The sequence below is a fragment of the Ipomoea nil genome, unplaced genomic scaffold (assembly GCF_001879475.1).
Source record: "Ipomoea nil cultivar Tokyo-kokei standard unplaced genomic scaffold, Asagao_1.1 scaffold3321, whole genome shotgun sequence".
NCBI classification, from domain to species: Eukaryota; Viridiplantae; Streptophyta; class Magnoliopsida; order Solanales; family Convolvulaceae; genus Ipomoea; species Ipomoea nil.
The window spans coordinates 4,800,341-4,822,324 of NW_017619749.1; the positions used below are offsets into that span (position 1 = coordinate 4,800,341).

The 21,984-nt window shown below is 35.5% G+C and overlaps 4 protein-coding genes and 1 long non-coding RNA gene across 6 annotated transcripts; 3 read left to right on the plus strand and 2 right to left on the minus strand.

Annotated features, from left to right (window-relative positions):
• The first annotated feature begins 233 nt into the window (after window positions 1-233).
• Window positions 234-3,684, plus strand: LOC109170458 (fructose-1,6-bisphosphatase, cytosolic). Its single transcript, XM_019319575.1, has 12 exons — window positions 234-713; window positions 1,144-1,191; window positions 1,286-1,360; window positions 1,456-1,517; window positions 1,618-1,684; window positions 1,778-1,891; window positions 2,068-2,154; window positions 2,419-2,489; window positions 2,585-2,650; window positions 3,016-3,102; window positions 3,192-3,267; window positions 3,357-3,684. Exons 1-12 carry the CDS (start codon window positions 555-557, stop codon window positions 3,459-3,461), a joined length of 1,017 nt encoding a protein of 338 aa, XP_019175120.1. The 5' UTR covers window positions 234-554; the 3' UTR covers window positions 3,462-3,684.
• Window positions 3,685-6,213: 2,529 nt separating this feature from the next.
• Window positions 6,214-6,425, minus strand: LOC109170460. Its single transcript, XR_002052443.1, has 2 exons — window positions 6,342-6,425; window positions 6,214-6,302 (listed from the first exon to the last, which is right to left on the minus strand). It is a non-coding gene; the product is annotated as an uncharacterized LOC109170460 (long non-coding RNA).
• A 1,595-nt stretch (window positions 6,426-8,020) lies between these two features.
• On the plus strand, window positions 8,021-12,500 carry LOC109170456 (probable glucuronoxylan glucuronosyltransferase F8H). Its single transcript, XM_019319574.1, has 8 exons — window positions 8,021-8,511; window positions 9,097-9,243; window positions 9,453-9,517; window positions 9,961-10,030; window positions 11,027-11,245; window positions 11,668-11,811; window positions 11,902-12,037; window positions 12,129-12,500. Exons 1-8 carry the CDS (start codon window positions 8,128-8,130, stop codon window positions 12,356-12,358), a joined length of 1,395 nt encoding a protein of 464 aa, XP_019175119.1. The 5' UTR covers window positions 8,021-8,127; the 3' UTR covers window positions 12,359-12,500.
• A 76-nt stretch (window positions 12,501-12,576) lies between these two features.
• LOC109170455 (pentatricopeptide repeat-containing protein At3g21470) lies at window positions 12,577-15,255 on the minus strand. Of its 2 annotated transcripts, none has more exons than XR_002052442.1 (2): window positions 13,118-15,255; window positions 12,577-13,048 (listed from the first exon to the last, which is right to left on the minus strand). XR_002052442.1 is itself a non-coding variant. In XM_019319573.1 (2 exons), the coding sequence occupies exon 1, from the start codon at window positions 15,135-15,137 to the stop codon at window positions 13,446-13,448; it is 1,692 nt and encodes a 563-aa protein (XP_019175118.1). In that variant the 5' UTR covers window positions 15,138-15,255; the 3' UTR covers window positions 12,577-13,218; window positions 13,433-13,445. The 2 variants fall into 2 exon arrangements, 1 of the variants encoding a protein (XP_019175118.1); XM_019319573.1 differs by having other exon boundaries at window positions 12,577-13,218; window positions 13,433-15,255.
• A 4,502-nt stretch (window positions 15,256-19,757) lies between these two features.
• Window positions 19,758-21,715, plus strand: LOC109170459 (bidirectional sugar transporter SWEET1-like). Its single transcript, XM_019319576.1, has 6 exons — window positions 19,758-20,052; window positions 20,139-20,175; window positions 20,302-20,397; window positions 20,821-21,100; window positions 21,183-21,302; window positions 21,386-21,715. The coding sequence occupies exons 1-6, from the start codon at window positions 20,007-20,009 to the stop codon at window positions 21,542-21,544; spliced, it is 738 nt and encodes a 245-aa protein (XP_019175121.1). The 5' UTR covers window positions 19,758-20,006; the 3' UTR covers window positions 21,545-21,715.
• The last annotated feature ends 269 nt before the right edge of the window (window positions 21,716-21,984 follow it).

Consider the following 21,984-nt stretch of genomic DNA (forward strand, 5'->3'; position numbering starts at 1 on the left):
AGTATATAAAAATTGTGAATATTCAGAATGTAAATTGTGAACATTCAATATATAAATTATTTATTTTTGAATATGAATCCACCTTGTAGGATAGATTCATGTTCACATAATAATTTGTCAAATTATGGTAAGAGATAAGAGTTGACAAAATAGATATTTGACTTAATTTAATATATGGGCGTGGCGGAGCTGACAGTGAGATAGAGTTTATGGGAAGCTAGCAGACGTCAGAGACGTGTGGAAATGACGGGTTTTTGCAGGATAACCGCCGGATGAGGATGGCGAATAAGCACCACGTCAAGGCAAGTAGCCATACACACAGATACAATAAAGACGAGAGGCGTTATCTTTTGGCAGGCACTGTTGCCATGGATCACGGCCTGCCTCCACGTGTCCTCCCGCTTTCCACAGTTATTCGATAGCCCCATCCCCACACCCCTTTGGCCATTTCCCATTTCCCATTTCCCAATGCCCTCCGCCATCTTTATATAAACCTCTCTGGCTCCAATTGTGTCCCATTTCCGCTGAGCAAGGGTTTAGAGGAATCGGGAGAGATGGATCACGCGGCGGACGCTCACCGGACGGACCTGATGACCATAACGAGGTTTGTGCTGAACGAGCAGACGAAGCACCCGGAGTCTCGTGGCGACTTCACCATCCTCCTCAGCCACATTGTCCTTGGCTGCAAATTCGTCTGCACTGCCGTCAACAAGGTACTCATGACTAATGGACTATTCATTTTGCTTTTGCCGGAACCTGGAAATCTTAGTTTTCTGCTTGTATTGTATTGTATTGTATGTTTTTCGGTTATTTGTATGACACGATTAGTGTGATGAACTGCTTTCCAGTCTTCCTTCTTCCTTTTGTACGTGATGATACTAATTTAATACAATCGAAACAAGGTAGAGCACAATAACATCGTTTGATTGGAAGAATTCCCTTTCCCTTTCCCTTCCCTAACAGAGATGAGTAGGAATGTAGTTAACTAGAAAAATACAAAAATAGGAAGGAGCCAGGCAGCGAGAAAGGGGCCTACTACGGAAAATTCCCTGTTATACACAAATGATCAAATGATTCAACTGATGAACTTTCCTTTCAACCATTTCTACTCAAAATTCTTAGTTGTTTAGTGACTTTATGCAGGCTGGTTTGGCGAAACTCATAGGGCTTGCTGGTGAGACCAATGTACAGGCAAGTGGAGCTATTTATCCGTCTTGTTTCCATTAGGATATTTTACTTTAATATGTTGTTCTTGAAGTGGCTGTTTACCTTGAGTACTATACAGGGTGAAGAACAAAAGAAACTGGATGTACTCTCAAATGAAGTTTTTATCAAAGCCTTGGTTAGCAGTGGTCGAACAGTAAGTTGCTGGACAACCTTTTATAATCCTTTTTCCATTTTCCCGATTTAACAAACAGAACACATTCCCAAATTTTTATTTTTTTATTTTTTCAGTCCATTCTAGTCTCTGAGGAAGATGACGAGGCAACCTTTGTGAAGCCACCATTGCGGGGAAAGTGCGTACTGTTTCTCACCACCTGAAATTTTAGAATATGAAATCTGTGATATCTGAACGTTCTCTAATTCGAGTGCATTACTGTTTGCTCTGAAATGCAGATATTGTGTTGTTTTCGACCCATTGGATGGATCTTCCAACATTGATTGTGGTGTTTCTATTGGAACTGTATGATTCCTTGCTCAACCATTACTAATAATTATTTCTAAACACTAAATATGTTTAATGGTTTATTTTTCTATTTTGCTTACCTTTATCTAGATTTTTGGGATTTACATGATCAAAGATAATCATGAACCAGAATTAAGTGATGTTTTGCAACCTGGGAAGAATATGTTAGCTGCTGGCTACTGCATGTATGGGAGCTCCTGCACGGTGTGCAAAATTGCCTACTCTGTCTTTAATTTCATTACCATTTTCTGGTTGGGCTTGCAATTCCATCATAGTGTTGATGAGTTCAGCTCGGATACCTACCTGGTCATCTTTACTGTTACATCATATTGATAATACTTGTCTGTCTCGTCATGATATTTCAGTGATTTAATTTGCAGTTTGTGTTGAGCACTGGATCTGGAGTTAATGGCTTTACCCTTGATCCATCACTAGGGGAATTCATACTAACTCATCCAGATATCAAGGTACAGTTGTTTGGTAATACTTCTTCTGATGCATTTATGAGTCTCCAACAAATTGTTTTGTCATTTAATTTCTATTGAATTTCATGGGGTTTTATACCACAGCCTTCAAATGTTCAGGCTGATCTTTGCCATTACTTTTTAGAATATTTATTTACCCCAAAGGAAAACTGTTAATTCCATTTGATATCTTCTTTCTAGGTTGTATGTGCAACTTAAGTACTGCATATTTATTTAGCTCGACTTATCACTATTGGTTTAGTACAGATCCCAAAGAAAGGAAAGATCTATTCTGTGAATGAAGGAAATGCTAAAAACTGGGATGGTCCAACAGCTAAGTATGTTGGACTGGCCTTGGCTTTTCTATTTGTTTTTGTTTCTATTTTTCATATATTATATTATCTATCAAGTCTTATAATTATTTAACTGTCAGATTTGTTGAAAACTGCAAGTTCCCTAAAGATGGTTCATCACCAAAGTCTCTAAGATACATCGGAAGGTATTTAAACTCCTCAACAATATGTGTCTGCAAGTACATGGCTTTTCATGAATATGGGAGCATGTTTCCACTTAGTTTCTCTAGCTGTTTTAAGTTCTAAGGAAACAGTCTAATATAAATCTGTTCTTTTGTAGTTATGTGTCTTGCAATTTCTATACTTAATTACCCTTCAGGCTAATGAAACTATTTACTTTAACAATATGAGGGGAGAGAGCAGAAATGCTGGTATATTTGGGTTAGACAAAATTGCTGAATATGTTGGTTCATCTAGATTTTATGGTACCCAGCAGATTGTGAAATAAATGACATCAAACTGATGATGTAGGAAGTTCTAAAATATAAGTTTCTTGGTTTCTGATATGCAGCATGGTTGCGGATGTTCATCGCACATTACTTTATGGTGGCATCTTCTTGTACCCTGCTGATAAGAAAAGTCCCAATGGGAAGCTGCGGTGAGTTAAAAGGAAACCTAACCTGAGACATTCTTTACTAACAACTTGATAAAAAGTAGTTAATGATTATGGAAATTGTACAAAAACAGGGTTCTATATGAAGTGTTTCCAATGTCATTCTTAATGGAGCAGGCTGGAGGCCAAGCATTTACTGGCAAACTGCGGGTATATATGACCACACCACTTAACTTTTGGTTATGAATAACCTGATTTTTTTCGAGATTTTTAAAGACTAGTGTTGGTCTCATGTACAGGCCCTTGACTTGGTTCCAGAGAAGATCCATGAGCGTTCTCCCATATTTCTGGGCAGTTATGATGATGTTGAGGCCATTAAAGCACTTTATGCTGCTGAAGACTAAACGGAACTGAAACCTCCGATCCCTCTGCAATCTCCACATACCAGGCCCAAGCTTTATGATACTGCGTAATTGCAATTTCAAGTATATAATTTGTGCTTATAAACCTTATTATCTTCAGCAATTACACACTTATTGCAGCTAGCTAATCCTTGATAACCGAAATAACTAATTCCTACAACTTAGCTTGCAACATGCGTGCATATAACTTAGTAGTACGTGTCACTGTCACCATTATTAATTATTATGAACACATACATACGGATTACTGTATTAATTAGCATTACCAACGTTGAGCTAAGTGACATCTGATGGAGATTAACAGGGCCTTTAATTTGGATAAGGCATACGATATGATTTAGTCCACAATGGTTAGGATTGTGAATCATGAAAATTTTGACCATTCTACACCTACTCATTAATCGGTTAGCATGCTCAGTTTCAAGCTAATCTTATTAGGCTTATAAGTTTAAGTTTATCAGTTTTTTTTATATATATAATTTTATTTTTTTTAACTTTAACCTTACATTTTCTAACTTATCAAGTGAATTGAACTAATTTTTGTTTACAAACATTAGCCATTTTAAACTTTCAATTTTAATAAATCTGTACATTTACACTAATATATATAAGAGTTAATTATCAAAATGGTCCATTGATTATAGCAAAATTACCAATTTGGTTCTCGATGAAGTCCTCAACTTTGTAAATGTTAATCAATATTGTCCTCCGTCTAGCCAGATGTCAAATTTTTGTTTAAGTCGAGGGTAATTATGGAATTTTACTTTAATTGCTCCTTTTCTCATCTTATTTAACCATAATAACCTAGCTTCACGCAATGTTCTTCCATTTTTGCATTTTCTTCGCTGAATGAATTGTCATAGTAGAAAAAGATACGACTTCAACAACAACTCAAGATATACAACGTTTGTATGCTGACAGTGAGGAGAGCAATTGTCGTCCCAAAGTCTCCTCTTATTTAACCATAATAACCTTAGCTTCACGCAATGTTCTTCCATTTTTGCATTTTCTTCGCTGAATGAATTGTCATAGTAGGAAAAGATATGACTTCAACAACAACTCAAGATATACAACGTTTGTATGCTGACAGTGAGGAGAGCAATTGTCGTCCCAAAGTCTCCTCTTATTTAACCATAATAACCTTAGCTTCACGCAATGTTCTTCCATTTTTGCATTCTCTTCACTGAATAAATCACCATAGTAGAGAAGGACACGACTTCAACAATAAACTCAAAATATGCAATATTCATATGCCTACAGCGAGGAGAGCAATTATCGTCCCAGAGGTTACTATAGCGGTCCACCCGGACATCTGTGCAAATTTATGCAAATTTGCAACACACTTGAAAAAAGAAATTGAAAAACATTTTCTTCCAACTCACCTTGCAAATGAGAAACTTAAAGGGTTGGGTCAACCTAACTCTATTGAGCTAGCTCATCAGTTTTTGAGTTATCCATACCTACTGGCTACTCCTATCTCTTTCCCATTAAATATAATTTTTTCCCCTTTTCCAAATATCAACAAGCATCCCAACATGGGACAATCTCAACCAAATTGATAAGACGGTTGACTTGGTAATTACAATGTTATAAGTACAACTTCATTCGACATGGGAGCGACCCCAACATAATTACTTGGTCAGACTTAACTTAGTACCTATAAGATTACAAGTTCGTTTGTTTATTTGTTGAAATACATTGTACTCAATTATGCAAGAAATAAATTAATAGATCAAAATTATTATCATAGTTATTATTATTATTATAAATATAATGGTCATGTTTGGTAAAATAGTTAGTCTATAGGTCATTTTTGACTTATTTGAACACTATTAATTTTTTTATTTTGGTTAAAAAATCATATAAGTGTTTGATTAATTAGCTTTTTGTAACTCCAAAATGCTAATGTTCAAAAAGTTGTTCAAAACATTTTTCAACCACTTTTAAAAAAAGAAAATTATACCAAACAGCTATCAATTGACAACTAATTTACCAAACATCTTTCTATAATCAGCTAATGTTATAAACTAGTTATACCCTATAATTAACCCAATCAGCTAACCGCTATTAGCTATCGGCTAACAACCATTTACCAAATAGGCCGTCATATCTTAAAATACAAGGTACGCGGTATGTACCATTTGATGCAAAGACAAACTCTTCAAATAAAGTTACCAATCCAACGTACAAAACTTTACAGAAGTCACGCAACAGTACTCCAATATCTTATTGCATTTGGTTTAACTTCTTAATTAAAATATGAATGGAAGCTCACCTCTCACACACCAAAACAATATATGCAGGCTAAGGAAAAAAAAAGTTAAATTAATAGAGGTAAGAACTAAGAAGGAGAAAAGTGAAGCTATAAAAGGGCATGCAACTTGGGGGTTGCCAATATCATCTATCTATCATATCAATTAAGCATGTTAGCTAGCGTTGCAACAATGGAGTCTCTAATGGCCACTATTTTAGTGACACTACTCTCCTTAGCCGCCTACTCTTCATTGTGTTCCGCACACTCTGAATACTCTTCTCCAAAACATCCGGCTTGGTTCCAGGAGCCGCCGGAACTGCCACCGCTACCCGAACATCCTTATCCTAAACATCCTCCGGTTTACAACTACAACTCTCCGCCGCCACCGCCGCCGGTTTACCACTACAGCTCTCCTCCGCCACCATCACCGCCAGTTTACAAATCCCCCCCAGCAGAACCGTATAAACCTCCTTGTGTATGTCATCCATCTCCACGGCCACCACCACCACATCCGGTATACTGGTCTCCGCCGCCGCATAATCCCTACGTCTACAAGTCTCCTCCCCCACCTGTAAACCCATACGTGTACAAGTCCCCACCACCCCCACCTGTAAACCCATACGTATACAAGTCCCCACCACCCCCACCTCCCATCTACTAAAACTCTCCACCTCAGCTCCTCCCCACTAAGACGTGATCGATTCTTTTCATGCATGCATTACGTGAATTGTATTATCCAAATACTCAATCCACTTCATTATAATTCTATTAAATTCCTATGAAATTCATTTCTTTAATTTATATATATGATTACTACTGTTCATTCCACTTGGTGGCCGGTCTGCTAATCGTATGAATGTGTACTTTAAGCTGTACACTAAGAGACTTTAAGATTTATTATAATGTGTTGTTTGATAACAGTTTGTTTCATTCCTGGAGATTGAAGAACAATAAAATCATCTTAATTATTATACTTTTAGTGCTTTGTATTTTTATACGATCGCCATTCATTCAATTTATTTGGTGGTCAGCTAAGCGTGTGAATGTATACTTTAAGCTTTTAATATGTTTTATCATTATTGTAATGGAACAATTTGTATCATTCGTGAAGAATAATAAAATCGGTTTGTATTTCTACTTTTTTTTTTTATTTTACAACTTTTTTTTTTTTTTTGAGAAATACTCATGATTATTACAAGCTAGCTAAGATAATATATGTTTTATACTTTCTCAAATATTTTTAACTCAACAAATCTAAGCTTCGACCACCGGGTATATTTGAATCTATAACTACCAATTTCAAATGGTAACCACACTACATGGTAGTTGACTAATTTACTAGTTTTTTTTTTTTTTTTTTTTTGAAAATTAATGTACTAGTTTTATTAATATTTTTTTAAACAAAAACTATAAATTTTTTTAAAAAATATCTAAATGATTAATATAATAATATATATTCGTTATGGTGTTTCATGATATTTACTTCATGTAAATCTTGAGGGTTATAAATGATATTTACATGAAGTAAATATCATATAATAATGGTGAGGATGAGGAGGGGAAAGGAAAAATAGAAGAAAATAAGAAAGAAAAATAAAAAATTGATAGAAAAATGTAAAAAAAAAAAAAAATAAAATAAAATAAATAAAGTTGTTTACGAATCCAGTTGGCACATGCAGTGTACTACATGCGTTAGTGTGTACTTGTGACTCTGCGAGTCTCTTTTCATTTTTTTATTAATTTTTGTAGGCTCTACTGAAAATCTTATTTGTAGTAGAAAAATTCACCAAAAAATAATATCTCAATTTGTTGAAAAATCATATACTAGATTTTAGATGTGCCAAAATCATGAAAAAAGTCGCTTATGTTTATTCATCACGCTTTAGTTTATTTGTACAATAATAGACAATATTAATGTGAATTAACATCAGATAATTTTTAAAAATAAATGAACAAAGATAAAGACAATTACCAAGGTAAGAATCTTGTGGTTCAATGGTATCAAATTGAACTCTATATAACTCTCTGTATTTCAGCAGGTTGAGAAATACAGATAGTGCATTATATCTTATTTAAATAAATCAATAGAATTAATGCTACTATTTGTCATGTGAGTATTGTGGCATTTCACTACAGATAAATTAATTTTTTTACTATGTAACTTGACCACAAAGTCTTTGCCTTTGCTATTGATGACTTATTGCTACATTATATGTCAAATTGGCCTCAAGACCATAGACAACATTATTATTGAAATAAAATGAGTCATATTTTTTGGAAATATTGTAACGAACACACGAAAAAATAAGAATAGCAAATGCGTCGTCGTTTATCCTTTCGTCATCAGCCTTGCCGTTGCGCTCGCTCTCACCGTATCTGATTCTCATCGCAACAATGAGCAGCAAGAGCAGCAGGCTGTTTGGCTCAGCGCCCCACCACCACTCCGCCGCCACGCCCTGCACCCGCACCCACCAGATCGGCGCCCTAGCCTTAGTCATTCTCACCTTCTTCCTTACTCGTCTCTTCGATCAGTCCCTCAACCCCTGCTCCTCCTTTTCCACTTACTACCCAACTGACGACCATGGATCCGCCAACGGCGTCGTACGCTTCTCCGATACGGGGTCCATGACCTGGCCCCAACGCGGCTACGGGACCCACCTTTCCCTCAAAATCTACGTCTACGATGAGCGCGAGATTGATGGTCTCAATTTGCTCTTGTATGGCCGGGAAGGGAAGATTTCGCCTGATTCCTGTCTAAAAGGCCAATGGGGCACTCAGGTAACTTCTTCTACTAAGCTTCTTTAGTTTGGAGGGTAATCAATATAGAATTCTTAATTCGTCGGTATTATCTTGGTTTTTGCCAATGCGTTAAGCTTTCAGCTAATTTGGTAAGCTTGTTAAAAGTGGCCCATATGTGATTAATGATTTATTTATGGTTGTAATATAGAAAATTGATCTAAAATGAGCAAGCTTATTTGCTTTCTTTCTTAGTGCCTGAGCCTTTATGCACTGTTGCCACTCGTTTCCTTGACCATCAACTGTAAGTGTAACTGTGTAAGTACTTAAAATTTGTAGCTTGGTGTTCCCAATTCAGTCTAAACAAAATGAAAAGTATTGTCGAGGCCATGTTAGATATTTCTTGTTATCATTAGTCATTACCCCACCACAAAGTTTCTTCCCGTAGTTCTTCCACATTGGGGATTGGGGAAGTTATATCTAGAATGCTAAAGATTGTGTAAGTTTTGTTTTGGGTTACAATTTTTATTCCTTACCTGCTTCATATGCTTTTGGTATTTCGAATTACGACTGTGCTTCTTTGTTTTCTTTTTCCTATTTTTAATTTATTTTTATAACACTGAGTAGGTTAAGATACACAGGATGCTCTTGCAATCAAGATTTCGGACTAGGAGGAAAGAGGAAGCAGACTTGTTCTTTGTGCCAAGTTATGTTAAATGTGTCCGGATGATGGGTGGCTTGAATGATAAAGAAATAAATCAAACCTATGTGAAGGTAGTAATGTCTCAGAATCTTGAACCTGGCTGTAATTTACTGACTAGGCAAACTTTGGTTTGGTACTGGTGATTTTTGAATTATTACAACTTCTCGTTGTGAATGAAGATCGATTGAATTATTACAACTTCTGTCTATGTTTGTTTTTATCAGTGATGTAAAATGTGATTTTGATTTTTCAATTTTTCTTTGGCACCTTTTACTTTCAGGTATTAAGTCAAATGCCATATTTCAGGTTATCTGGAGGCCGTAACCACATATTTGTTTTCCCAAGGTAATACCCTTTAGCAATTTTAGGTACACTTATATGATATACATAAATGAGCTTGTTTATGGGAAGATGTGATTGAGACAAAAATACCACATCATTTGTGAAGGGTGAAATAGTGGCTTAGTCATAATCGCATTACACTCCTGATGTTGACAGTAAGAATTCTTCTATAAGTCATGATTATTGGATGCTGCTTGGCCTAATGGCCTAGAAGGTTAGAAGTCAAGAATTTAAGTAAAGATGCCAAAGATCCAATATTTGCAACCAAATTAAACAAGTAACCTGCCATTTCAGTTGCTCCCTTTGGCATAGGAGAATGCTACTCCTTCAAGATCTTTAATGCACCAGTTTTCTTGAAGTTGGATTCTATTTGATTGGGCTGGAGTATGGACACAATTAGCTCTATTAGTCATTTGTAACACATTTATGCTTTTGACCAATTGCAGTGGAGCTGGAGCTCATCTGTTCAAGTCCTGGGCAACATACTTGAATCGTTCTATCATTCTTACTCCTGAGGTACAATCTTCTTCTTCTTCTTCTCCTTCTTTTAAAAGCATTGCTTTTTTGTTTTACTTTCATTCTTTCCATATTTGTTTTTGGCTTAATTTGATTACCCTTGAGCTGGATGGCTGGTAGATAGCATGGGAATTCCTTATGAATCTAAGGCATTTTAGTTACAGTTTATTACTTAATGGAATTCATCTCAAGAATTGTGGGTATCTGTTACTTCATAGTTCATAGCACACACCTATATCACAAAGGGTGGAGTTATGCTGTCCACTATTGTAGTAGAAAGATGGTAAACTGTAGGTTCTTCCAACAAGTCGGAATAGGATGCTAGAAATATTAGTGCCATTTCAATTCATGTGACTAGAAAATCTAAGAATGAGAAAGCTAAAGTAATCCAGAGCAAATGTCTGCATATACTGTTAGCAAAACTTTTTAGGTTGGTCTTATTTCCCAAGGGAAAACAAAATAGAGGAGCAATCCAATAGAATATATGATACAAGACATCCTGTGATGAGGGATGGCCACTACGGCACTACCACTCTTGCCATTCAATAATGCTTCATCTGTTTGCATGATTTTTCTTCTCTCCTTTTCTTTTGTCCACTTCTTAATTATATAGAATTCACTTTTTGCCTCGTATATCAAGTCTAAATATTTTAGTCGCATACTCGCATCAGCAGTTCAGCATGAGTAGAATCTCTCAAGTGTTACATCTTTATCATAGAGTGCTATGCCTGCACACTCATATATACACATATGGACCATTTCCTTCTCTGGTTGTGTAAAAATACACCAGATCTATTTGAATCTTACCTGAGCCTTTTAATTTTTCATATCTGGAAGCATCAAGATGTTATTATTGATTATTCATTTTTCCAAATAAGCAGTTTTTAAAAGCTTTATATGGAAAGCCTTGCTTTCATGATGTGTATGTAGACTTTCATGGAATTCTACAGTGCTCATTGTTCCATGGTGAGAAATAGGCTTTTGTGTATGATGCAGGGTGATCGAACAGATAAACGAGACACTAGTGCTTTCAATACGTGGAAAGATATTATCATCCCTGGAAATGTTGATGATGGGATGACTGCTCATGGCTCTAGGGTTGTTGAGCCTTTGCCTTTGTCAAAAAGGAAGTACTTGGCTAACTTTCTAGGTCGAGCGCAAGGAAAGGTTGGTCGTCTTCAATTGATTAAACTTGCAAAACAATTCCCAGAAAAGGTGTGTCTTCTTTTCCAGCTATATTAGAATCTACATACAGCCAACATTCTTGCTAACAGATGTAAAATATTTACTTGACTGATGTACTAAACATTTTCTAGACAGTGATTAATGTTCTTGTATAGAGATTTATAAATGACAATGGAGTGTTGCTTTTGATATTGTTATTACAAGTCAACAAACACCTAAAATGATGTTTTTTTGTATCTGAAAGTGCTAGTTTGGAGAAGCAAAACTTATCCTTGTGATGAATAATTGAGCTATCAATTAGAAGTGTGAAACACTGAATGATCTTATGCTTCTATTCTAATTTTTTATTTTATGTTTATGTGCATGCAATATCAAAATAATTTCTTAAGCCAAAATTGATACCATTAATATAATATTTCCCCAAAGATAGCATTTTTAATTTTTTTCTGCAGTTGGAATCTCCAGAGTTGAAATTCAGTGGTCCTGATAAACTTGGACGAGTGCAATATTTTCAACATCTCCGCAATGCCAAGTTCTGCCTTGCTCCACGCGGTGAATCATCGTGGACTCTTCGGTTTTATGAGTCCTTTTTCGTGGTATCATATTCTCACTCCTAATCATGGATACATCTTTCAGCATATATGAATTTCACACTTATCATTTAAGCTGCTTGTTATGCCAAACAGGAGTGTGTTCCAGTCCTCTTATCAGATCAAGTAGAAATGCCATTTCAAAATGTCATCGACTACACCCAGATATCAATCAAATGGCCATCCTCTCGGATAGGCACTGAACTTTTGGAGTACCTAGAGTCAATACCTGGTCAGCCTACTGCACTTTGTTATTACATTCCACATTGACATTCCTGGTCAATGTCGATATGGTTATAAGTATCTTGTTATTTGTTTCACAGATAGGGAAATTGAGGAGATGATAGCCAGGGGTAGAAAAGTGAGGTGTTTATGGGCTTATTCTCCCGCACCTGATACTTGTTCTGCATTTAATGGAATCATTTGGGAACTCCAGAGGAAAGTGAGGCAATTCCATCAATCCACAGAAACATTCTGGCTTCATAATAGAACAATAGTGAACAGAGATTTGGTGGAATTCAAAAAATGGAAACCACCCATGCCTCTACCTTGAGATTATGTTATTGAAACAGTTCTTGTAACCTACTCTTTACTGCAATGTTTGTGCTTCTATTTTTTCTGTTATAGTAAATACTGTAAATTTTTTTCCTTGTATAATTTCCATTTGTAATAGAAACAGTCATCAATTAATTTTATTTGTATATGTCCAAATTCAGTGTAGAATGACATGGAAACACTGGCATCATGATTTAGACCACCGGAGAAGAGAACTGAAAGGGAAAACATACACTAGATCATAATAGAAAGTACAGGAAGTGCACCAAGGAAGAACAAGAAGAAACTACTCAAAATACAGATATTATTATTTTTTAAGAGAAATATTGGGCATCAATTTGACAAGGCTGTAGCTGGATGATCATCACAAATTTCAGTTGTAGCTTGAGTGCTTCTGCTGGCTTTGGGTGAGAGAAATAGCTGCTCATCCTGAGCTGCTGCAGCAGGAGGTGAAGCTGAAGAAGCAGTTTCTTCTGCTTCTGCTGACCTCTTGCCCTTTGCTTTCAACATCTTCTTCAACCTTCTGAACCATTTTCTCATCATATCCATTCTCTCTCTCTCTCTCTATCTATCTTCATGAGCTAAGGCAGGATATATAGGGGAGTGCAAGAAGAATGATGTCACCTGGAAACTGTGGATGGTATCTCTGTGGGTGCTTTAACGGATGAATGCCGGACAAAGCTTTTGTCTGTGCCATATCGCCATCCGTTACATATAGTGGGGGAGGATGTTTGTTAAAAAGGGAGTGATTAGTTACCTCAAATAGATACAAAGGATCCGGGAATTACTTCAGTGACAGACTCAATTTTGTTTGTACTGTGATCCATATTGTTCACAAGCCACCATAGACTTCATTGGACATCCAGAAAAAAATGCAGTAATGCAAATGGGGAGAAATAGGAAAATACTTTGTGCACTCCCATTTTATACTCCCAACTTGTACTCCCTCTCACATGTTCTTGATGTAGACATTTTTCTGTGGACCCACATATTGAAAATAACCAATCCTGACTTGCCACATTAGGGAGTAGAAATGAGGGAGTAGAATTTGGGAGTTCATGTAGTAGAACTCGGAGAAATATACTCTAGTAAGGGCCTTCAAGCATGACTAAACTGCACCCAGGCATCTTTTGAGACCCTTTATTTGACCTTGTCTGTTGAGCTTTCTCCCATCGTTCAGAGGAGGCATAAATATTAGACAGCAGCACATAATGTAAATCATCACAAGGGCGACTATTGGAGTTCAATTTCTCAACCTCTTCAAGCACACATTCTGCCATATCCATGTTGCCGTGAATTCGACATGCTCCAAGAAGAGACCCAAAAACAGTGGCATTTGGGCTTATAGGCATCCCCTTGATCAAATCAAGAGCCTCCTGTAACTTTCCTGCCCTTCCTAAAAGGTCAACTAGACAACCATAATGCTTGATGTTTGCCATTAACCCATACTTCTCCATCTTATAGAAAATTTCCATGCCTTCTTCTACACACCCACAGTGTGCACAAGCTGATAGGACTGAAAGAAATGTTATCTCGTTAGGAGTCACACCAGAGTTCTCCATTCTTCTAAAAAGTTCAATGGCCTCCTCAGGTTGACCATGAATGGCAAAACCAGAAATCATAGAATTCCAAGTTGCATCGTTTTTATGTGGCATTCCTTCAAAGATCAATCTGGCATTGCTCAAATCACCGCACTTGGCATACATGTCAACCAATCCATTCAGAACAAACTGGTTTGCTTTAACCCCCTTCTGAACAATCATCTCGTGTATTTCCTTGCCAACATCCAATAATGACAGCTGAGCACAAGCTGATAAAGCGCTTGCCATTGTAACCTCATCTGGCTCAAACCCTTCATCTTGCATTTTTCTAAAGGCTTCTAAAGCTTCCTCACACAGCCCATTTTGTGTGTACCCAGAAATCAGTGAATTCCAATTCACCAAATTCTTTGAAGTCATCCTCTCAAAAATAGCTTTAGCATTCTTAATATCACCCTTCTTGAAATACCCTGATACCATGGATGACCAGACATAAAAGTTCCTTCTCGGCATCCCCTCAAACACTTCCCTTGCAGCATCCATCTCCCCACAGCTAGCATAACCATCAACCATCACAGTCCAAGTCACCACATTTCTCAACCCATCTGGAACCTTATCAAATAACTGCTTCGCCATCACTAAGTCCCCGTTCCTCCCATAGCCATCAATCATTTCATTCCATGTTACCGAAGTTCTCTCTGGCATACTTTCAAACACTAGCAATGCAGAATTTGTATCCCCATTCTTCATATACCCACCGATCATTGCATTCCAAGTAATCACGTTTCTCTTAGGCATATCATCAAACACTTGGCGCGAACTCACAACATCTCCACATTTCCCATACAAGTCAACCAATGCAGTACCCACCATCACATCAAATTCCACCCCTGACTTCACACATTCAGCGTGTAAAGCCTTGCCAGGAATAACCATAGAGAGGGAGGCACAAGCTTTGAGCACTATGGGTACAGCACCTAGTATTATGTTTCGGGTACCGCGGTTTCGGGCATAGATCCAAAGGGCTTCTTTAAAATTCCCTAGGGACACGCAGTTCCGTATATGGTATGACCAATTTGCTGATGGCGTTGCGGCGTTTTTCCAAGGGAAAAAATCTCGGCTTTGTTCGGGAAGTTCGAGTTGTAAAGCTGGGCGGTTTTGGTGTTGGCAAGTCTCGAGTTTTTTCTGATTTCCAAAGTGTAGAAATTCGTGATCTTCACTAAACACTCTGCCCGTCATCTCATTCTTTCAAATTTGCATTTCATCTCTCATACCAGCTAGTCAAGCCTCTCCAACTGATTGCCACCATATTTTAACGGTTTTAACCGTCACTGAAGCTTTCGATTTTCATGACGAAGTTCTGGTATCAACCAATTTATCGATTGCAACTTTTTTTTTTTAATAACCACGTTTCGATGATCATTATAACCCTTTGCTAAAATAGTTAGTTTATTAGTCATTTTGATTTATTTGACCACCATTAATTGTTTAACTTAGTTAAACAAACAATATAAGCATTATTAAGACTATATGGTGGTATCTGGGTTGGACTTTCATTTGGAAGGTTGTGGGTTCGAGCCTTAATGAAGACATTATTGGTTCTTTGTGTTTCAGTAGGTTGAGAAAGTATATGAATAGATACTATATTATAACAGAGCCAGTATCACTCAAAAAAAAAACACAATATGAGTATTTAATTAATTAAATTTTTGTTACAACTTATTGCTTTAAAATACTAAAATTTAAAAAGCTGCTTAATATAACTTTTTGAAAAATCATTTTATATGTAATCAGCAAACAAGCAATTTATCAAATATTCTTCTACAATCAACTAATGCTATCAATTAGTTAAACCCACTAACTCCAGCTAGCAGCTATTTACCAAACACCACATATAACATGTAATCATAAATATGCTTTCAAACCCGTAAGTAATAACTCGAGTCAATTTAATTTTGAATTCTGATACTAAATTCTACGCTTTTATACATAAGTAGATCGGAGTATATATCAAGTACGTATTATTATTTTATGGACCATGATCCACATAGTTATGTAGATCACAAATAAAAATTACATAAAATATATTATTTGGAAATACATTATTTGAGTATTAAAAGTACATTATTTTGTATAGTATCAAATATTGTGTACATTCAGTAATTAAATAATGTACTTTTAGTATATTATATTTGAATACTGAAAATATATTAATTTGTATATTATAAAATAATATACTTTTAAAAATTGGGATAAAGTACAAATAAGCCACTGAATTATTTGAAAAACAGCAATTAAGTCATCGAACTCAAATAACCCTCAAATAAGCCATTGAACCCGGGAAAAAAAAAAAAGCAAATAAGCCATTGAACCCTGAAAAAAAGAGCAATTAACATTTTTTACAGGTTAACTCCAGGTTTTTGCTAATTGGATTGTCAAATGTTTATTTTATTTACGTTTATTATTATTATTTTTAATAATATTATCCACTTGGATAGTATTATATTTTAAAGTAATTATAATCAAAATAGTTTTGTCTTGTCGAGATTTGATTTATTTATTATTATTATTTTTTCACTGGATCTTTTGTTTAAAAAATAATAATAAATAAATAAATCAGATCTAGACAAAACAAAACTACTTTGATTATAATTACTTTAAAATATTTTACTATGTAGGTGGATTATACCAGGACTATGTGGTTTAATGGTATCCGGGTTGGACTTCCAAGTGGAAGGTTGTGAGTTTGAGCCTCAGTGGAGGCGTTATTGGCTTCAGTGGGTTGAGAAAGTATATGACTGTTAAAAATGATAATTGCTCTTTTTTTCTGGTTCAATGACTTATTTGGGGGTTATTTGAGTTTGATGGCTTAATTGCTTTTTTCCAAATAGTACAGTGACTTATTTGTACTTTATCCCTTAAAAATTTGACATCAAATCTAGCTATTATTTTTTTTCTCACCAGGGCACTGAGCTCTCTTATGGGCGTATTTTCCTCTTTTTTTTTTTTATTTAATATATATAACTCTCTCTCTCTCTCTCCATTTAAAACTTATTAATAAATGTAATTTAGAACATTCACCATATAGATTTTTTATTTTTTATTTTAAGATAAACACAACCAAACCAACTAAAAGAGGAAGAAAGCACATCAAGAAATAATGAAACTATATTTGAGTATTGATCTCCCGTTAGATTCAATCATGCAAGTAGTGATCTCATTTATTATGCTCAATTTTAATATTTTAATTTAGATAGTCAACAGCCAGTCACTTAAAAAAATTTTGTTCCCTCTATTCAACCTTTTAAAAATTAGTTATAACCTAATATTTAATATAGAAAAAGTTAAGGGTGTTCAATTAATTGAAATAAGTTTTTTTTTTTAAAAGGAAACAAGCTTCATTAGAATCACAATATTAACCAGGACTATGTGGTCTAATGGTATCCGGGTTGGACTTTCATTTGGAAGATTGTGAGTTCGAGCCTCAGTAGAGGCATTATTGGCATTATTGGCTCTTTGTATTTCAGTAGATTGAGAAAGTATATGAATACAAGAAGGAATGGTAGTAAACCAACTAAAATGACTAGTTTGATCGATTAACATTTTGAGAAGACCTGACGAGTCCAAGAAAGGGCTGCAATAGCCTCTGGGTTGTGTTTAGACGCAATAAGAAAATTCAGTCAACGAAATTTAAAGCCATTTTAGAGAAAAATGACTTCCACCAAAATTTGGTGGAAGTCATTTTCCGCTGACACGCTAAGACATGGTTTTTGCCGGTATATATGGTTTCTGCTGAAACCAACTTTTTTTCAAAAAAAAAAAAATGATTATATTATTATAACATTATTCATCAAATTAATTAATTCATTCATTCCTTACTCTCATCCGAAGTATATTTTCCATCACCAAGAATAATATCATAAACTACACATACAGTCTTTTATTGATATGAATATGTAATCCATCCAGTAGGGTTTTTTATTTGCCTTCATTTTCTGCATTTTGCTATTTCCTTTGTAGATTGATACTATATTTATAGAGCTGATGGTTATATATCTAAATAAAATATTTAAAATGTTTAATTATACAATTTTACTCATTTTTCAAAAAATGAATCAAACACACCAAGACAGTTTTCCAAATGCAACTAAATACGGGAAAGAAAATATTTTTTGAAAAATGACTCATTTTCCAGAAGTCATTTTCCGGGTTTCCGGGCGTGGGAGCCTCACCTAATGTGTTGTTCTCCTTATGGGTATAGTATATGCATTGGTCCCCTACTTAATGAGCCGCTGAGTCGCCATGATTTACGCATCTGCTATTTTGTTGGGTCATGATATGACCGTTGAGTTCATTATGATTTACACCTTCAAATCACTATCTTGTCGGGTCGAGATGCGGGCCGTACGGTAAGAAAATTTCGACTTGTTTAGGCTTATACACCGTATTTATCTCTTCAAAAGAAATATATATATATAAGCAGTTTGGTGCGATGAGCAAATTATTATGTAACTGATGCTTCCCTATTCATACGGCAAAATATACCTTTTTGGTTGTGTAAACTTCAGTTCACAGTACGCATGCATGCATGCATGCTGTAGCGTAGCTGGCCCGCACGGCCCCTCTTCTTTTTCATCCAAAAGGAGATTTGATCACCACCTTTTTTTACCAGATCACAAGCCTTGCCTAATCTTAGGACACAATAATTTAATAATAATTAATTCATGCTACAAAAAATTTTCCTCCTTGCTGCATTTGTGTGTTAGAAGCTAAATAAGTTCTTGAGTTTGGGTTTGTTACGCTTGTACCTAAAATGAATTTTAATTATAATTGGTGTGTCAAACGCATTTGGCATCACGTGAAATATTTTCATTCATGTCAATAATCCCTAAAATAAATTTTTAATTATAATAGGTGTCAATGTTGGGCAGCACATGAAATATTTCCATTTTTGTCAATCATCATTTCTCAATTGGCCTGTTCATTGAAATTCAATGAACATGATGAATTACATTGTCTGGTTGGAGGGAATTACAATTCGGTATTGAATTGCAATTCAATGGATGTGAGAAAGGGAAAATAGATGAAATGACACTATTACCCTTGGTTATTATTATTACACAAGGGTATTTTAGTCTTTATACTACTTCTTTCCTTCTCAATTCCAATAATTATATTTCTCCCCCACAAATAACGTAATTTGAATTCATACTTTATTCCCACGGAATTACAATTCATATTTCTCATAATTTCTTCCTTCCAACCAAACGCCCAGTAATACTATGATCATCTTTGATCATAACTGTTAGGATTATAATACTTGTATTCTACTAGGACTCTTACTCTGTATTCTTATATTACTCTTGTACCGTCACTGTGTAATGTAACATCTAGATATTCTTAACTAAAAATCTAAATTGATAATCGGCTTACACATTTATGTTTATATATTATATATATATGCTCAACAAGCAGTGCTATATATATAAATACTGACATATATAGAGTGATGATAATTTACCTTCAAAATTTTCAAAACTCAAATGCTATTATCAAGGTTGATAAATTATATTATGCCTCAAATTTATTTAGCATTTTGTAATTTAAATTTTCAAAAAATTATGGGGACCAATATATAATGGTGAAGCTAAGAAACTTGAGTTGTATATATATATATATATATATATATATAAAAGAGGCAGCACGGGATCAGATAAGATGATCCATCAAGAAGCTGACAGGAGCAAGAAAGCTTAAGCTTAATTTAGTGAAGCATTTTACCTCTTGCAAAAAAAGCGCTGCTAACGATGAGGATGGGAGACTGTCTTTTACTCCATTTCTATATATAACCCTTTTCTGCCTACTCTTCTCTCACGTACAACTGCAAAACGCTCTCTTTATGACACAACCCACCCTATTTCTTTAGACCACTCTTTTCATTTCATTTCATTTTAATTTCCACTCTGATTTTTTTTTAGTTCAAAATCAGTTCTTGGACTCTGATCTGCTTTCAGTTCTTGGACTCTTTCTTCTTCTGGGTTTTCTTCAAAATCCCTTCTTGGCTGGCTTCTTTTCTACATCCGGATTGAGTATTGTGAGCTGAACCAGATGGGTAACGTTGTTAATACTCTGCATTTTGTGCTCGGGATCTTTGGTGAGTTTTCTAAATCAAAATCCAACCTTTCTTTCTTTCTCTTTTCAATATTCTTTAGTAATTTCAATTCATTTTCTTGTTCCCAGGAAATGTCACTGCTTTGTTCCTCTTCCTGGCACCATTGTGAGTTTCAAGAATTTCCTTTCTTCTCTCTTCTACATGTTTAGAGTTATCTTTAATTTGTTGCGTCCTATTTCACTTCTAGTTCTAATACCATTTTCTTTATTTTTTTTCCTTGAACAATTTCAGGATTACATTTAAGAGGATCGTCGCAAAAAAATCGACTGAACAGTTTTCTGGCTTGCCCTATGTCATGACCATGCTCAACTGTTTGCTTTCTGCTTGGTATTCCTGAAGAAACTGGTTTTTCTTATGTTCTCTCTTCAAGTAGCTTCTAAATGATAGTTATAATGACACAATTTCAAAGATTACTTTCTCACAAGTTCTACCATTAGTCTGTCATCTTCTTCATCTTCACTCTTCTGATAAATTGATATGTTGCATTCTCAGACATTTTGTGAAATTGCATCTGCCACTTGATTACCAGTACTTGGAGCTGTAAATTATCTTTTTGCCATTTTTTTCTGTTTTATTTTACAAGCTGCAGTGATTACCCAAGAATCTCAGCTGTAAATTTTGAAGTTCTGTTGTGATAATCTTTAGATTACAGTGATGCTAGTCCTTTTAGCAGCAATACAGCCAAACCTTTTTTTTCTGTGGGAAGATTTCTGATTCAATTCACTGATTTTTCGTTTACCAATTCGATAGGTATGGTATGCCTTTTGTGTCACCTAACAACTTGCTTGTGTCAACAATCAATGGGACTGGTGCTGTAATTGAGTTCATTTATGTGTTGGTATTCCTTATATTTGCACCAAAGAAGGCAAAGAAGAAGATAGGAGCAATCTTCATCTTATCCCTTCTTATATTTGCTGCTGTCGCTTTGGTTTCCTTGCTTGCATTGCATGGAAAAACCAGGAAGCTTTTCTGTGGCGTTGCGGCAACAATCCTCTCCATTATTATGTATGGCTCACCTCTGTCAATCATAGTAAGCTCTTTCTTGTCACTTCTTCCCTGTTTACTTTACTTTGCACACCTCATAAATTCACTGAGTTTTCTGTTATGTGTAGAGGCTAGTGATTAAAACAAAGAGTGTGGAGTTCATGCCATTCTTCTTGTCTCTGTTTGTGTTCTTGTGTGGCACTTCATGGTTCATCTTTGGATTGCTGGGAAAGGACCCCTTTGTTGCTGTAAGTAGTTCCATTGAAAATATTTTTATAATGAATTGCAGACATCAGAAACAGCTCTTACTGTGATGGAATTTGAACTGCAGATACCAAATGGTTTTGGGTGTGGCTTAGGAGCAGTGCAGTTGATATTGTATGCCATTTACTGTGAGAAGAAATCCTTCCCTGATGGCAACCCCGGCGGAGAAGACATACAATTAGGCATAAAAAAGGGCCAGAACCAGTCAAAGGAGGATCTGGTTTAGATGTGTGTATGTTATGTGACTTCATTCAGACAATTCTATGCTTTCTTCTTGTTGATGCTGTAATGGTTTTCTCTAAAGACTCTACTTGTGCATGTAAATGATGAATCCTGGCTTCTGATTCCTCATGTTGGATTGCACTCTAGACTGAAAAAGGTTTTCATTAATTTGGTACTTGCTTGGGCTTGAAGGTCTTTATTACAGGACTAACTTATGGCTTATAAGTTATAAAACGAGAGATTTGGAGAATAACACATATTCATAGAGATTCAGAGAAAACAGATTTAAAAATGGGAAGACAAGACAACCCTAACCAAGTTGATTAGATTGTTAGTTTAGTAACTACAAGGTTCCAAGTTTGATTCTCAATAAGAGCGACTTACAGGCCTTCTTGGTTTAAACCGGTCAATTACGAATAATCTAGGTTGGTTTACCTCATTATG

Coding starts and splice junctions, on each gene's coding strand:
- LOC109170458 (XM_019319575.1), top strand. CDS start 555: ATGGATCACGCGGCGGACGCTCACCGGACGGACCTGATGACCATAACG. Junction 2,490..2,584: donor TGGGATGGTCCAACAGCTAA/GTATGTTGGACT, acceptor TTTAACTGTCAG/ATTTGTTGAAAACTGCAAGT. Junction 3,268..3,356: donor CATTTACTGGCAAACTGCGG/GTATATATGACC, acceptor TCTCATGTACAG/GCCCTTGACTTGGTTCCAGA.
- LOC109170456 (XM_019319574.1), top strand. CDS start 8,128: ATGAGCAGCAAGAGCAGCAGGCTGTTTGGCTCAGCGCCCCACCACCAC. Junction 8,512..9,096: donor AAGGCCAATGGGGCACTCAG/GTAACTTCTTCT, acceptor AACACTGAGTAG/GTTAAGATACACAGGATGCT. Junction 9,518..9,960: donor CACATATTTGTTTTCCCAAG/GTAATACCCTTT, acceptor GACCAATTGCAG/TGGAGCTGGAGCTCATCTGT.
- LOC109170455 (XM_019319573.1), bottom strand. CDS start 15,137: ATGACGGGCAGAGTGTTTAGTGAAGATCACGAATTTCTACACTTTGGA.
- LOC109170459 (XM_019319576.1), top strand. CDS start 20,007: ATGGGTAACGTTGTTAATACTCTGCATTTTGTGCTCGGGATCTTTG. Junction 20,053..20,138: donor TTTTGTGCTCGGGATCTTTG/GTGAGTTTTCTA, acceptor TCTTGTTCCCAG/GAAATGTCACTGCTTTGTTC. Junction 21,303..21,385: donor GAAAGGACCCCTTTGTTGCT/GTAAGTAGTTCC, acceptor TTTGAACTGCAG/ATACCAAATGGTTTTGGGTG.